This window comes from Rattus norvegicus, chromosome 8, assembly GCF_036323735.1.
Source record: "Rattus norvegicus strain BN/NHsdMcwi chromosome 8, GRCr8, whole genome shotgun sequence".
Lineage (NCBI taxonomy): Eukaryota > Metazoa > Chordata > Mammalia > Rodentia > Muridae > Rattus > Rattus norvegicus.
The window spans coordinates 110,303,432-110,317,506 of NC_086026.1; the positions used below are offsets into that span (position 1 = coordinate 110,303,432).

A 14,075-nucleotide genomic window follows, 5' to 3' on the forward strand; every position below is an offset into this window, starting at 1 on the left:
ATATTTATTTTATTCTTTTGCGATATGTCCTATCTAATATCTTCAGGACTTTTGTCATGAAAACATATTGAAATAACTTTTGTTATGAAAACAGATGCTTTTTCTTTTTCTATGTTGATGTTACTGTGATTTCTTTTATATGTTTTAAGTCTGTCCTGTGGTATATTATAGTCATTGGAGAGCATACATTAAACCAGCCTTGCATCCCTTGGATGAAACCATTTGTGTTATAGGGTATTAATATGTCTTTTAGTTTGATTCAAACATATTTTTGTTTTTTTGTATCTTTTTGTAGTTTTAGTATCAGTAATCCTAGCTGAGTGGAATGAGTATGGCTAATATCTTTTTCTCTTTCATGCCACATAGTGTGAATCATCAGCATTAGATCTTTATAAGTTTCATAAAATTCAACTCTGAATTCATCACTCCTGAGCTTTTGTTTGTGGAGATTTTTTTTCTATTGTTGCTTCAGTCTTACTGCTTAGAATAAATCTATGTATCTCTAATTTGGATTATTACATGAATTTAGAATTTTAACCAACCTTTTTCTTACTTTTCAGCTTTTTGAACTAAGTATTCAAAGTGATTAATAAATATATACATTGGTAAATATGTACATTGGAGTCTGTTTGAGTATCTTCCTCTTAATCTATAATTTTATTGATTAGGTCTTCTTTTAGTTCTTTTGGCTAGGGTTCAATCAATCTGGTTAATCTTTTTAAAGGACATATTTGTTTACTTCCACCTATCCTTTTAGAATTCTATTTCATTATTTTTTTTCCTCTAATGATTTCTGTGTACTAGTTTGTGTTTGGTTCTTTTTCTGGAACCTGAAGATCTATTGACTTGTATTGCTGCCTTATATATTGGAGATTTCTGCTTTTTAACATTTGAGCTGTAAGCTTTTTCTTAGGACTGCTTTGGCTCTGTCTCAGAGAATGTTCTGAAAGGTCAAGCTATGGTTTTTATGTTAGTCTAGTAATTTTCTAATTCCTCCATTATTTCTAATAATCCATTGTTCATTTAAATGTCTGTCATCCATTCGTCTAATATTCGTGTTGTTTTTGAGGGTTCTCCCGTGAATGTCTGGTTTTTTTTCTGCTATGATATAATTATATTTTATAGATTACTTCAACTTTTTATGTATTTGTTAAGCCTTTCCTTTTGGCTTAAAATTCTTTGGTGGGGAGAGGAAGCTTCTAAACAGGGCTTTTCTTTGTAGCTCTTGCTGTCCTGGAACTGCTCTGTAGAAGAGGTTGGCCTCTAACTGAGCTGCCTGCCTCCTGAGTGCTGATATTAAAGGTGTGTGACAGCACCACCTGCCTGGCTACAATTTTCTAAAAGGTTCTATGCACCATAGGAAAGAACCCCATCCCTCTACCTGTTTGGAATATTATAAATGTGTTAAATGTTGATAATTGATCTATGATAGAGCTTAATTCTGACGTTTCTTTCCTAATCTTCATTTTGGAAGACCTCTTTCAAGTATGAGTTTAGTATTGAGTATTCTGCCAATGTGATATCAGGACCCATTGGACTGTTAGGATGATTGTGTTTGACAAATTGTTATCTCCAAGTTTGGCTCATTGATGATTATAATAGTTACTTCTCGATGATTTATTTCCCCTTAGTTTATACCTTCTAAATAGTTTCTGTGTGCAGTCTATAAGCTTTTTCAAAACAATGATATAAATTGAATCCTGTATCTTACTCCAGACACTTCATCTCCATCTTTTTCATTGTTTCAGTGCTGTCACCCATCCCAGGAATTTGTGTTCTTCCACTTGCTCTTAGGTGTTGATGCTTTCTGCTGGTTTTTTTGTTTTGTTTTGTTTTGTTTTTGTTTTCTTTTATTGGATACTTTCTTTACTTACATTTCAAATGTTATCCCCTTTCTTGGTTTCCCCTCCAGAAACCTCCTATCCCATTCCCCTACCCTCTGCCTCCTGGAGGGTGTTACTCACCTATCCACGCAATCCCTCTCATCTCCTGTCCTGGCATCCCCTACACTGGGGCCTCGAGCCTCCTTGGGACCAACGGCTTGTCTTCCCACTGATGTCCAACAAGGCCATCCTCTGCTACATATGCAGCTGGAGCCATGGGTCTCTCCATGTGTACTCCTTGGTTGGTGGTTTAGTCCCTGGGAGCTCTGGGGTGTCTGATTGGTTGATATTGTTGTTCTTCCTATGGGGTTACAAATACAGAGGTGGATGCTCACAGGTAAACATTGGACTGAGAACAGGGTCCCCAATGGAGGAGTTAGAAAAAACACCGAGGTAACTTAGGGGGTCTGCTGTGTTTCAGTTTAGTACTTGTTCCTTCACTTGCTCAGTTTGAGTTTAGTTCTTTTCAATATCTGAGTTCCCTTCCTCAGTTTTTCTTTTCTGTTTCTAAATTTTTCTTCCAAGTAACTGACTGTCTTCTTTATTTTGATAATGTTCTTTTCTTAGTCCTAAATTGATTTCTTCTGTTTAGTTTTCTCTGTGATCATTAATCCTTTTTAAATGTAGTACTTTGATATTGTTGTGGGTTTTTAGCTTTTATGTTATTTTTGCTTTGGTTCATTGATAGGTTGTATGTTAGTGAGTGTCATAGTGAGAATCTTAGTGTGTTCGTTTTTTGTAATCTGCTATTTTTAATTTCTCCCTTTTTCCCAGTGGTTTGGTTATATTATTTCATGTGAATTCTCCTGTCAGACTATCTTTGCTTGGATTTATATTCAGGGCAGGAGTCCTCCGAGAGTCAGCTATTGTAACAAATAAATGCTCACCAACATTCTCTGTGTTAGCTATAAGAGATACTTAGTTCATTTGTGTCCCAGAAAGTTCAGGGATTATACTACGAGGGTTGGAGAAACATGGAATAAGGGCTTTTTTTTTTTTTATACTCATTGGACCTTTGAAAGTTCTCCTCTTTTTATTAACTTGAGTATTTCTTATATACATTTCGAGTGTTATTCCCTTTCCCGGTATCCGGGCAAACATCCCCCTCCCCCCTCCCCTTCCTTATGGGTGTTCCCCTCCCAACCCTCCCACCATTGCCGCCCTCCCCCCACCAGTCTAGTTCACTGGGGGTTCAGTCTTAGCAGGACCCAGGGCTTCCCCTTCCACTGGTGCTCTTACTAGGATATTCATTGCTACCTATGAGGTCAGAGTCCAGGGTCAGTCCATGTATAGTCTTTAGGTAGTGGCTTAGTCCCTGGAAGCTCTGGTTGCTTGGCATTGTTGTACATATGGAGTCTCGAGCCCCTTCAAGCTCTTCCAGTTCTTTCTCTGATTCCTTCAACGGGGGTCCTATTCTCAGTTCAGTGGTTTGCTGCTGGCATTCGCCTCTGTATTTGCTGTATTCTGGCTGTGTCTCTCAGGAGCGATCTACATCCGGCTCCTGTCGGTCTGCACTTCTTTGCTTCATCCATCTTGTCTAATTGGGTGGCTGTATATGTATGGGCCACATGTGGGGCAGGCTCTGAATGGGTGTTCCTTCAGTCTCTGTTTTAATCTTTGCCTCTCTCTTCCCTCCCAAGGGTATTCTTGTTCCCCTTTTAAAGAAGGAGTGAAGCATTCACATTTTGATCATCCGTCTTGAGTTTCATTTGCTCTAGGCATCTAGGGTAATTCAAGCATTTGGGCTTATAGCCACTTATCAATGAGTGCATACCATGTATGTCTTTCTGTGATTGGGTTAGCTCACTCAGGATGATGTTTTCCAGTTCCAACCATTTGCCTACGAATTTCATAAAGTCGTTGTTTTTGATAGCTGAGTAATATTCCATTGTGTAGATGTACCACATTTTCTGTATCCATTCCTCTGTTGAAGGGCATCTGGGTTCTTTCCAGCTTCTGGCTATTATAAATAAGGCTGCAATGAACATAGTGGAGCATGTGTCTTTTTTATATGTTGGGGCATCTTTTGGGTATATGCCCAAGAGAGGTATAGCTGGATCCTCAGGCAGTTCAATGTCCAATTTTCTGAGGATCCTCCAGACTGATTTCCAGAATGGTTGTACCAGTCTGCAATCCCACCAACAATGGAGGAGTGTTCCTCTTTCTCCACATCCTCGCCAGCATCTGTTGTCCCCTGAGTTTTTGATCTTAGCCATTCTCACTGGTGTGAGGTGAAATCTCAGGGTTGTTTTGATTTGCATTTCCCTTATGACTAAAGATGTTGAACATTTCTTTAGGTGTTTCTCAGCCATTCGGCATTCCTCAGCTGTGAATTCTTTGTTTACCTCTGAACCCCATTTTTTAATAGGGTTATTTGTTTCCCTGCGGTCCAACTTCTTGAGTTCTTTGTATATTTTGGATATAAGGCCTCTATCTGTTGTAGGATTGGTAAAGATCTTTTCCCAATCTGTTGGTTGCCGTTTTGTCCTAACCACCGTGTCCTTTGCCTTACAGAAGCTTTGTAGTTTTATGAGATCCCATTTGTCGATTCTTGATCTTAGAGCGTAAGCCATTGGTGTTTTGTTTAGGAAATTTTTTCCAGCAATCCACCATTTTTTTAGGAAGCTCTAAGGAAACTGGTGAATAAATACCGTTCTTCATAGCGCATTTACCCTGTAGGAGTTCTTACTTGTGGCTTCAAAGGAACTTTATTACTTAAAATGAGAATTTCTCTGTAGAAAGAGTTTTGAAATGTTTTTAATTGAAAGTTTACTTAACATAGTGTTTGGGAAATGCCAGTTGATGACAAACATTTTCACCGCCCTGGATTCGAATAGGTGGTTAGGCTTCTGTAGGTTCTAAGTCAGTCTGGTCTACATAGTGATCTCCAGGCTAGCCAGGGCTACATAGAAAGTTTCTGTCTAAAACAAGCAAAAATTCCATACCTCACTTATGTAAGATTTCAAGAATAAAGTTTGCCAAACAAGGCATGGTTATATATGACTTTCATCCCGGCATGAGGGAAACAGGCAACTGCATCTCTACAAGTTTTAGGCCATAGTGAGACTATGTTTAAAAAAGGAAAGAATGATAACTTTCTTATCTTTCTTGACATTGCATATATTCCTTCGAATACTTTAAGCCTTTCTTGACTCATTTATATTTAAGGTTGACTTGTTTATAACTTCTTTCAGGATCGCATTGTATCAATGACTCTTGACAAAGAATATGATGTTGCTGTGGAAGCCATCCGGTTGGTTACTCTGATACTTCAGTAAGTATAGTGTCCGGTAACAGTTTCATCTTTCCATTTTAATTTCGTCTCAGGATAAGTTCTTTAATTAGTACTTCACACAAAGGTTCTGCTTTTACTTTTTAAGGTTCTGCTTATAACCAAATATATTTTGGGTATTTTGAAACATGGTCTCGCACTGAAGCCCAGGCTTGGAATTTAGTGTACCATAGACTTGTCTCAAATCAGAAAAATCTCCCTGCCTCAAATTCCAGAGTTCTGGGATTATAGATAGGAGTCGTTTTTCATTTAAGTGATAATCTGTTTTCTCCATATAATAGCTAGTTTTTATATGTTTACTAAGCTAAAAAATTCCCCTAGATAATGTGTCTTCTGTCAAAATTGTTTTAAAAAAAACTCACTGCATTATGATACCACATCTGCCCCGGGTATTTGTTCAAATGCCAAATTTTGCTTGGGTTCCTTTTTTTATGTCCTTACAACTATGTTTTTTGTTTGTTCGATTTTTTTTAATCATTGTAGCTTTCCAATATATTATTTGTTATACATGAGACTTCCTGTCTTACTAGATGATTCTCTCCTCTTTGACTTTTAAACCCTTACTTAGCTAGTTCTCATATTTTTTCTTAAAATATACATGTCAAATGCCTCAAACTTTGATGTGATTTTAAATGTAAGAACTATACAGTGTCTTCCTTTAATCTAGTTGTGGAGTGTTTGTCATCTCTGTGAGTCCCATGTCAGCCAGGGATACATTGTAAGACTTTTTTAAAAAGCAAAAAGAACCCCTCTATTCTATCATAATTTGTAATGTTATAAAAGCATAAAATATTTATTTTATGTAATTTTTTTCATTTCTGTATGCAAATGTCCCTTAGGTGTGTTTTATATGGAAGGTTTACATATGTGTATATGATCACAGTGGTGTGTATTTTTTACATAGGCTAATTATTAAATACAGTATGGTTTCATTGTCATTATTAGCATTTAGTGTTACCTACTTATTACAAAGTAAAGAAACCTTTAATTTAAGTCTTCTTATATGTACAACATTTAGAACTCCTAAACATCTGATGCTTTCTTGATCCTATTGCTTTTACCATGCAGATTATTAGACTATTCTGGACAAATAATTTAAACTTTTTAACTTTATAATTGTCATTTTCTTGTCTTGTCTGATTTCATAGCCAAGACTTCCTGCTCTATTAGTACTATCCTTAATAGCAGATATTGTTTTGTTATGAAAGGCATTTGAAATATTTGTACCTTTGTTATTAATTTGTAAACTAGTTTTTGGATGGATTTGTTTTATTTTTACTTGTGATGTTAGGAATTTAACCCAGGGCCTGGTGCTCACTATACAAGCACTAGGTCCTGAAACTTCATGCTCAAAATATAGTTTGTTACAAGGTGAAAATTTCTGTTTATTTTGAATGCTTTTGAACTCTTCAGTAGCCTGAATTAAGTAAATATATTTATATAATATAAACACTTTTTCCTTCCTCTTATAAATTATATTTGAATCTAGTATATTTTGTTTTGCCTAAATATTACAAATTAGAGTGGTTTCATTTGGGCTTACATTTGTGTGTTTGTGAATAAATTTGACACACTTTTTAAACTGATGTCATTTTTAATTAATAATTAGAAACAAAAAATGTGGGACTGGTAATGTAGTTCATTGACAGAGTGCTTTCCTACCATTCACATAGCCTTAAGTTTCACCTCCGTTACCACAAAAGAATATATAAAAAATGTTCATATTAATGGAATCAAATGTCAGTGTCTGTGACATCATACATGCACCTACCTGGTTGTGTCTGGGAAATGGTGTTTCCTTAAAGTAATTACCAAAAGTGTAAAAAAATTACACTACAAAAATTCTACATAGATACCTCAGGGTCAAGGCAGGAGAGGTCTAAGTACTCCAGAGTTGTTGATTCTCTGTACATTGTCCATTTGTGGCTCTACGTTAATTACCATCTACCACAAGAAGAAGCTTCTCTGATGAGATTTAAATAAGTCACTGATCTAGGGTTATAGCAATATGTAATTAGTGATCATTTTATTGCTATGTTCATTTATTAGAATAATAATAGGTTTTCCTCATGGGTCCATAACCTCTGTATTCTCAGGTTCATGACCTCATTAACAATGTTCATGGAGCATGCCTTAAATTGCTTTTGTTTTTTTTAAGTGGTTAGTTACCTCCATAAGATTTGCACCACTCTTGCGGGCAGGTTGTCATATCTTACAGACTTTATAGCTAGATTAGATTGGTTATTTCTCTCCTGTAATATGTATAGGACACATTGAACACTAGCCAATAGTGAATTTTCAAGTTGAATACAAGCTCGGTTACTTCATATTTTGTGCCACAAATAATGTGATGTCATTGGCACTTCCTCACAATGTTTTTAAGGTCTCTTTAGACAACTTAGACAGATGTGACCCGTTCCTGATATTGTGTATTTTATTTAGTAGCATATGTTGTCTTGTTGGGATGTTGTTCTTCTAAAGTATAGCATTGAGTTTCCTTTTCATAATTTTTTGGAGGTTCATGTATATGTAATTGTGTTGTGGTAATATTTGCCACCTGCCATCTCCTCTGATCTGAGCCTCCTCGTCTCAGTGTTCTATGGCTTCAGTAGTTACCCAGCTGAAGGAGATGGCACTGCTGCAGCCAACTGAGGTTTTCATTACTTTTGAAAATGTTTTATTCTTTTTTCATTCTCTTCTATTTCAGTCTTTTTCTTCATAAACAACACAAGAGGTTTGTCCATCTTACTATTTTCAGTGATGTACTGTCTTTTGGCTCACTTATCTCATGCCTGTCAGTTAATAAGTTTAACAAAATGAACTTACTTTTAAAGACATTGTTTACAAAAATATGGTAGAACAAGCAGTCATTTATGAACATTCGTTCATGAGTACTTTGATTCCCTTTATGTTTTCTAGTTTTATATCCTATTATATATATTTATCACCTACAGATAGTTTATTTAAAAAACAATATTTTTTTGTATTTTATTCTATTATCTCAGAACATGTTCTGAATATTTTAGGCAATGTTGAGTATGTTTTTATAAACATAGTGATTGGAGGAGCAGCATGTTAGCTCAACAAATAAATGTGCTTTCTGCCAAGCCTGGGATCTAATGAGTTTGATCCCAGGAACTTTCATTGTAGAAAGGAAAAGCCAACTCACACAAATTGTCCTCTAACTCCCTCTAATGTGCATATTTATTCTTCACTCTCACAAGGAGAATAAATCAATATAACAAAATTGAGAACAATAATTTTCAAGATACTTTTCCTAGCATGGACAAGGCCTGTACTCAATCCATTGTTGTAGAAAAATAAATAAGCATTTATATTCATATATATATACACATATATTTTCATTCATTACTTTGAATTTATTTACAGTACCCAGTATCTATACTATATATTACTATTTTACCTTTTTCATGTTTTTTTTAAATTACATGTATATATGTATGTATGTCCCTCTGTGTACCTACAGAAGCCAAAGTCATTGAATATCCTAGAACTGGAGTTATAGGTGTTTGTAAACCACTCAACCCAGGTCCTTCAGTTCCAAAAGCAGTACCTGCTCATAACTACTGAGCCTTCTCTTGGGCCTTCTTTACCTTTTTTAAGAGCAATATATTAGTCTCTAGTCATAGATGCTGACTTTCCTTTCTTTCATATATTGGTATGCTTCATGGTGTATTGATAGATATCTTTATGTTCAGATTGTTGTTATTGTGTACCATTTTCCTAATCGTTTATGAAATTTTCTTTCCTTTTAAATACTTTTTTTTTTAAATATACTAAGCTAATTCCATTTTATCAAGAATGTTTTCAAACCATCTAAGAACTTGTTTGGCTGGAGAAAAACATGTTCTTTTTATAGCAAACTTAGAAAATAGGTTGCCCAATTTCAGTAATCTCTAAATTTTATTTTCCTGAATTTTTATTGAAAGAAAAAGAATAGAAACTATCTGATATGTCCAGATACAATGTTCCCTCTCTCTGTGTCTTAACCTAAGTCATGGATTACATCTGTTCTTCTATACATTACTCAGATCTCTCTCTCTGTTCTAGGGATTTGTGATTACAGATATCTCAGAGAAGCCTGTGCATCATTGTTTCTTCTGCCTTCTCACTTAGGCCTGGCTTTCAGGTTTTCTGTGTTGGATCTACTTGGTTTTTCAGACAATTTTATTGGACAATGTCTTTTGGAACTACTCAAGTTGGCTCATTAGTAAATATCCCATACATGGCTTATAGGAAACCAAGAGCTTCCACATGGAGGAGGTCCCCTCACTTGCCTTCTAGCCCTCATGGTTTTCTCTGCTTTCTTGGGCTCCTCCATGCAGTCCTTTTTCTTTTAGCACTCTTTATGTCCTTGCTGTGTACCAGGTCATGAAAATAATCTCAAGACATATTTATAAAGTTTTCATAGTTTTCTGAGACTTGATGTGTCTTACTATCTTCATAAATACCTCATGATGGGGCAAGAGAGAGGACTCAGCAAGTTAAGAGCATTAACTACTCTTTAAAAAGATGCAATTTCAATTCTACATGGCAACCCACAACTGTCTATAGCTCCAGTTCCAGGAAACATAGGAGGCTCTCTTTCAGCTTCCACATTCACCAGGCTCAGATACTGTAGACAGATATACAGACAAAGCACCTATACCCATAACAAAAATTCAAGAATCTATAAAAGTTTTTCATTATATTAACAGTTTCTAACACTGTTCCATTTAAAAAACAAAAGCACATGTCCTAATGTAATTTCACAGTCTCCTAATTTTATCTAGTTTAGTATCTTACATGATAATGAGCTAAGAATCAAAATCTAGCTTACCGGTCTCTTATAGAATGTACATGAAACAACCTGGCTTTACTTTTCTTGGCACATAGGATTACTGGTAACCCTTCCCACTCCTTTAAATATTTTTGTGCCATCTGTCAGCTCTGCTACTGTTTTTTTGTTTTTGTTTTTTCTCCCAACAAAGTATGACAGTGTGGCTTAGTCTGACCTCAAACTCCCTCTCTTCTTTCTCAACCTCTGGAATTACAGCCATAATTCTACATTTCGTGCAATATTTCCTCGTATTTATGAGTTTGTATTTCTGAGATAGAAGTTTAAATCGGGGTATTTTTCCGGAGTATTTTTCCCCATTAAGCTGATAATACATACTTTGTTTCAGGATCCTGAGCCTGTGAATTGGACAGTTACAGTTGTCCTAACTTACTAACTCCTATTAGCAGTCCTGAAACTTGTCTGTCTCAGTTGAAGTCTTCTAACTCTGGGGAAATGGAATGTATAGATATATAAAGTTGGTTCTTTTATACCTAGTATTTCTTCTAATGTCTGTTAGGAATAAGATTGGTCACTGCCTACATTATCCTACCTGCCTCACCATAATGGAACTAGCATTATTGGTTGTGTTAGGGAGAATATTTAAATAGCTATAGTTTATCTGCCATTTTTGCCATTTATGGCTTTCAGACAAGGCTACAGTTTCTTCCTGGAATTGACTGAACTGCAGTCCTTTGGTGATAAGAGCGTTCTAATTATATTTACTAGATTCTTGAAGTTCTTGGGTAAAAGACATCTGCATTTGAGAATCTATGAAATAAACTTGTAAAACTATATGTTGCCAGGGACCTATGCAGCTCAATAATTAAGTATTCAAACTAATTGTAGTAATATTAATCATTTAGAAGTATACTAATAAGCAGGAAATGGATGTTTCATTTTGGGACAAAAGGGCTTAAAATACATTTTGATCACAGAATTATGAGTAAAGGAATGTAATAATAGAAAAATTATGTTAGTAAAGGAATGGCTGGAACTGAGAAGATGCTTCCGCTTATATAGAGGTGTACCCCCCCCCCCCAAGCTTGATGACTTGGATTGAATCCCAGGGACCAACATGGTGGGAGAAAAGAACCAACTTTCAAAAGTTGTTCTTTGACCAAATGAGAGCTATGCCTGTCATATACGCGAACATATGAACAAATAAATAAGCATGCAGACAGACAGACAAATGTAATACTTAAAAGAATTGGGAATACTAAATAGTGGGAAATTGATGTTACAACTAGATGATAAAATACTATTTCATAGATATGGTTCTGGGAAAATTAGTAACCTAGTGACATTAGTTGTATGAAACAAGGATAAATGTGTTCCTTAAGTATATTTAAAGATGAAACGCCTTGTGCTCCTTTAAAGAGCTTGCATACTTACTCTAGTATATATTTCTAAGGTATGGACTATCATTATAAGTGGATATTTCACATGGAAAAACTGGGAAATGTTTCTTTAAGCTGAATTTTCTAAATTTTATATAGTGAATACATTTACAATTAAGGTGAAATACTACTTTTAATGTAAGAGGAAACAAGTAAAATGGGTGTATCTTCAGCTTTTATAATCACTTTGCATAAATTAAATGAGGGATTACATAAATAAAATGTTTCTGTGGTTCTGATGTAACTTTACATTTTCAGTGGAAGTGAAGAAGCTCTTTCCAATGAAGACTGTGAAAACGTCTACCATTTGGTGTACTCAGCACATCGCCCTGTTGCTGTGGCAGCTGGAGAGTTTCTGCACAAAAAGTGAGTCTGTTACCTTGTAACATGGACAACTATTGTATGTGGCTTTATGTTAATTTAGTAGAAAAGTACTGAAAAGGTAGATGTCAGTGGTTAAAAGCACTTGCTAATAATGTTCGGGTAGTGGAAGAGGGTAATATCCGTGACTGAACATAGGACTTAAAATGTTCTCTTCATTTTATTGATGCTCTGAAACTTTGTAGACTATTTCCTATATTTTCCTATATTATGGTTCATAACTGGGAGACTGGTGAGATATGTGTCATATTCCTCTTCTGTGAAATATGAAATGTGTTTCTTAGATGGGTGTGAGAATAGACTTTTAAAACTCACAAAAGTCTTTTTTTATTGAATATTTTTTATTTACATTTCAAATGTTATTCCTTTTCCTGGTTTCCCATCCAGAAGCCCCTATCCCCTTCTCCCCCCTTCTTCTATGAGGGTGTTCCCCCTCCCCAACCACCCTTCTTCCTGCCTCCCCACCCTGACATTCCCCTACACTAGGAGGTCCAGCCTTGGCAGGACCAAGAGCTTTTCCTCCCATTGGTGCCCAACACGGCCATCCTCTGCTACATATGCAGCTGGAGCCATGAGTCTGTCCATGTGTACTCTTTGGGTAGTGGTTTAGTCCCTGGGACTCGATGGTTGGTATTGTTGTTCTTATGGGGTTGCAAACCCCTTCAGCTCCTTCAATCCTTTCTCTAACTCCTCCAATGGGGACCCTGTTCTCAGTTCAAAGCTTGGCTGCAAGCATTCACTTCTGTATTTGTCATGCTCTGGCAGAGACTCTCAGGAGACACCTTTACCAGGTTCCTGTCAGCATGCACTTCTTGGCATTAGCAATATTGTCTGGGTTTGGTGTCTGTATATGGGCTGGATTCCCAGGTGGGGCAGTCTCTGAATGGCCATTCCTCAGTCTCTGCTCCACACTTTGTCTCCAAATCTTCTCCTATGAATATTTTTGTTCCCCCTTTTAAGAAGGACTGAAGCATCTGCACATTGGTCGTATCCCCTTGCATCTGACTCCCATATTTTCATGTTTTCTTTCCATTCTTTTCTTTGGAATCATTATTATAATCAGTATGATGTTGTGATTCTGAAGGTTTTATATACATAACTACAGTTATTTTATTAAGTTCTTTTTAAATTTTGGCTGACTGTAGCACTTAACTAGAGTTAATAAATATAAGCTACTATTAAATTGACTTTTATTATGGATCATTATAAATGTTGTATAATTTAGTAGATTAATTTCTTACTGTATACATTCTTGTTCTTGTTTATGTCTTTTGCTTTGTTTTCATTTTGGGTTTTTTGGGTTTTTTGGGTTTTTTTTTTTCAGACTTAGTGACTTCAGTTGGGGGTGGGTGGGAAACAAAAGGTTCATTACATGTGATTATACAAACGTTTTTTATCTTAAAAATATTTTGTAAATAAAAGCTAGGTACTAGTACATGCTGGTAGTGAAAGCAGATAGGAAGAGTTTAAGGTTTTCAGGCTTGGCTTCATGGCCTCTCACACATGCCAGGCAAGCATTCTACTGCTAAGCTCTACCCAGCCTCATAGGCGTGGTTTTAAAGTCGTATTGAACTTGCCAGTTACTCTGACACCTTGACTACATTTTTCTTGGGATGTTGTATATGCCGCAGAGTATTTGTCTTCCCTTTCTACAATACAGTTAGTCTGAATTGTCTATCTAACTTCTCAAAAGGTTTTGTGAATTTAGAAAGAATTTATTCCTTTTCTAGCTTCACTGAGAAAGTAAAGGACGTGTGTGTGTGTGTGTGTGTGTGTGTGTGTGTGTGTGTGTGCACTATAACATCTATTATATATAACATACACATAATATATAATTAATATATAATCTATCATATTTGATATGATTGATATATAAAACCATAAGCTGTAGAACTTGAGTTAAAGATGCAACACTTATTTTATCTATATTATATAGCCGAATTTTAAATGTTTGCTAGAAATTTTAATGAGAATATTTTAACGTAAAAATCCCAAATAGTTAGCCTCCACTGTGTCTTGGGTTTTTGTTAATATACAATCTAAATAAATGTCCTTACACTCACAGAGAAGTGTAGTCCTAGCTTTCCACCAAGGAAACTTCTCTTTGTAATAGATGAAGACCATTACCAAAACTCTCAACCAATCAAAATAGCCCAATCTCCATGAATACATCTAGCAATTTCTGTATAAATTTTGAAAGCTTTGTTTTAAATTAATGCTCTCAAATTCCTCACACTTCAGTAACTTCATCTTTAGTGACTTCTTTTAGAATTCTTCTACCA

The 14,075-nt window shown here is 35.7% G+C and overlaps 1 protein-coding gene across 10 annotated transcripts in view; it reads left to right on the forward strand.

The window, feature by feature from the left end:
• The window catches only part of Stag1 (STAG1 cohesin complex component), a 385,686-nt gene that overhangs the window by 245,451 nt on the left and 126,160 nt on the right, over positions 1-14,075 (forward strand). For all 10 annotated transcript variants that reach the window (XM_006243631.3, XM_039081553.2, XM_039081554.2 and 7 more), the window contains 2 exons: positions 5,078-5,157; positions 11,671-11,778. In XM_006243631.3, coding sequence (XP_006243693.1) covers positions 5,078-5,157; positions 11,671-11,778 — 188 coding nt within the window. The remainder of the gene's footprint in view (positions 1-5,077; positions 5,158-11,670; positions 11,779-14,075) is intronic.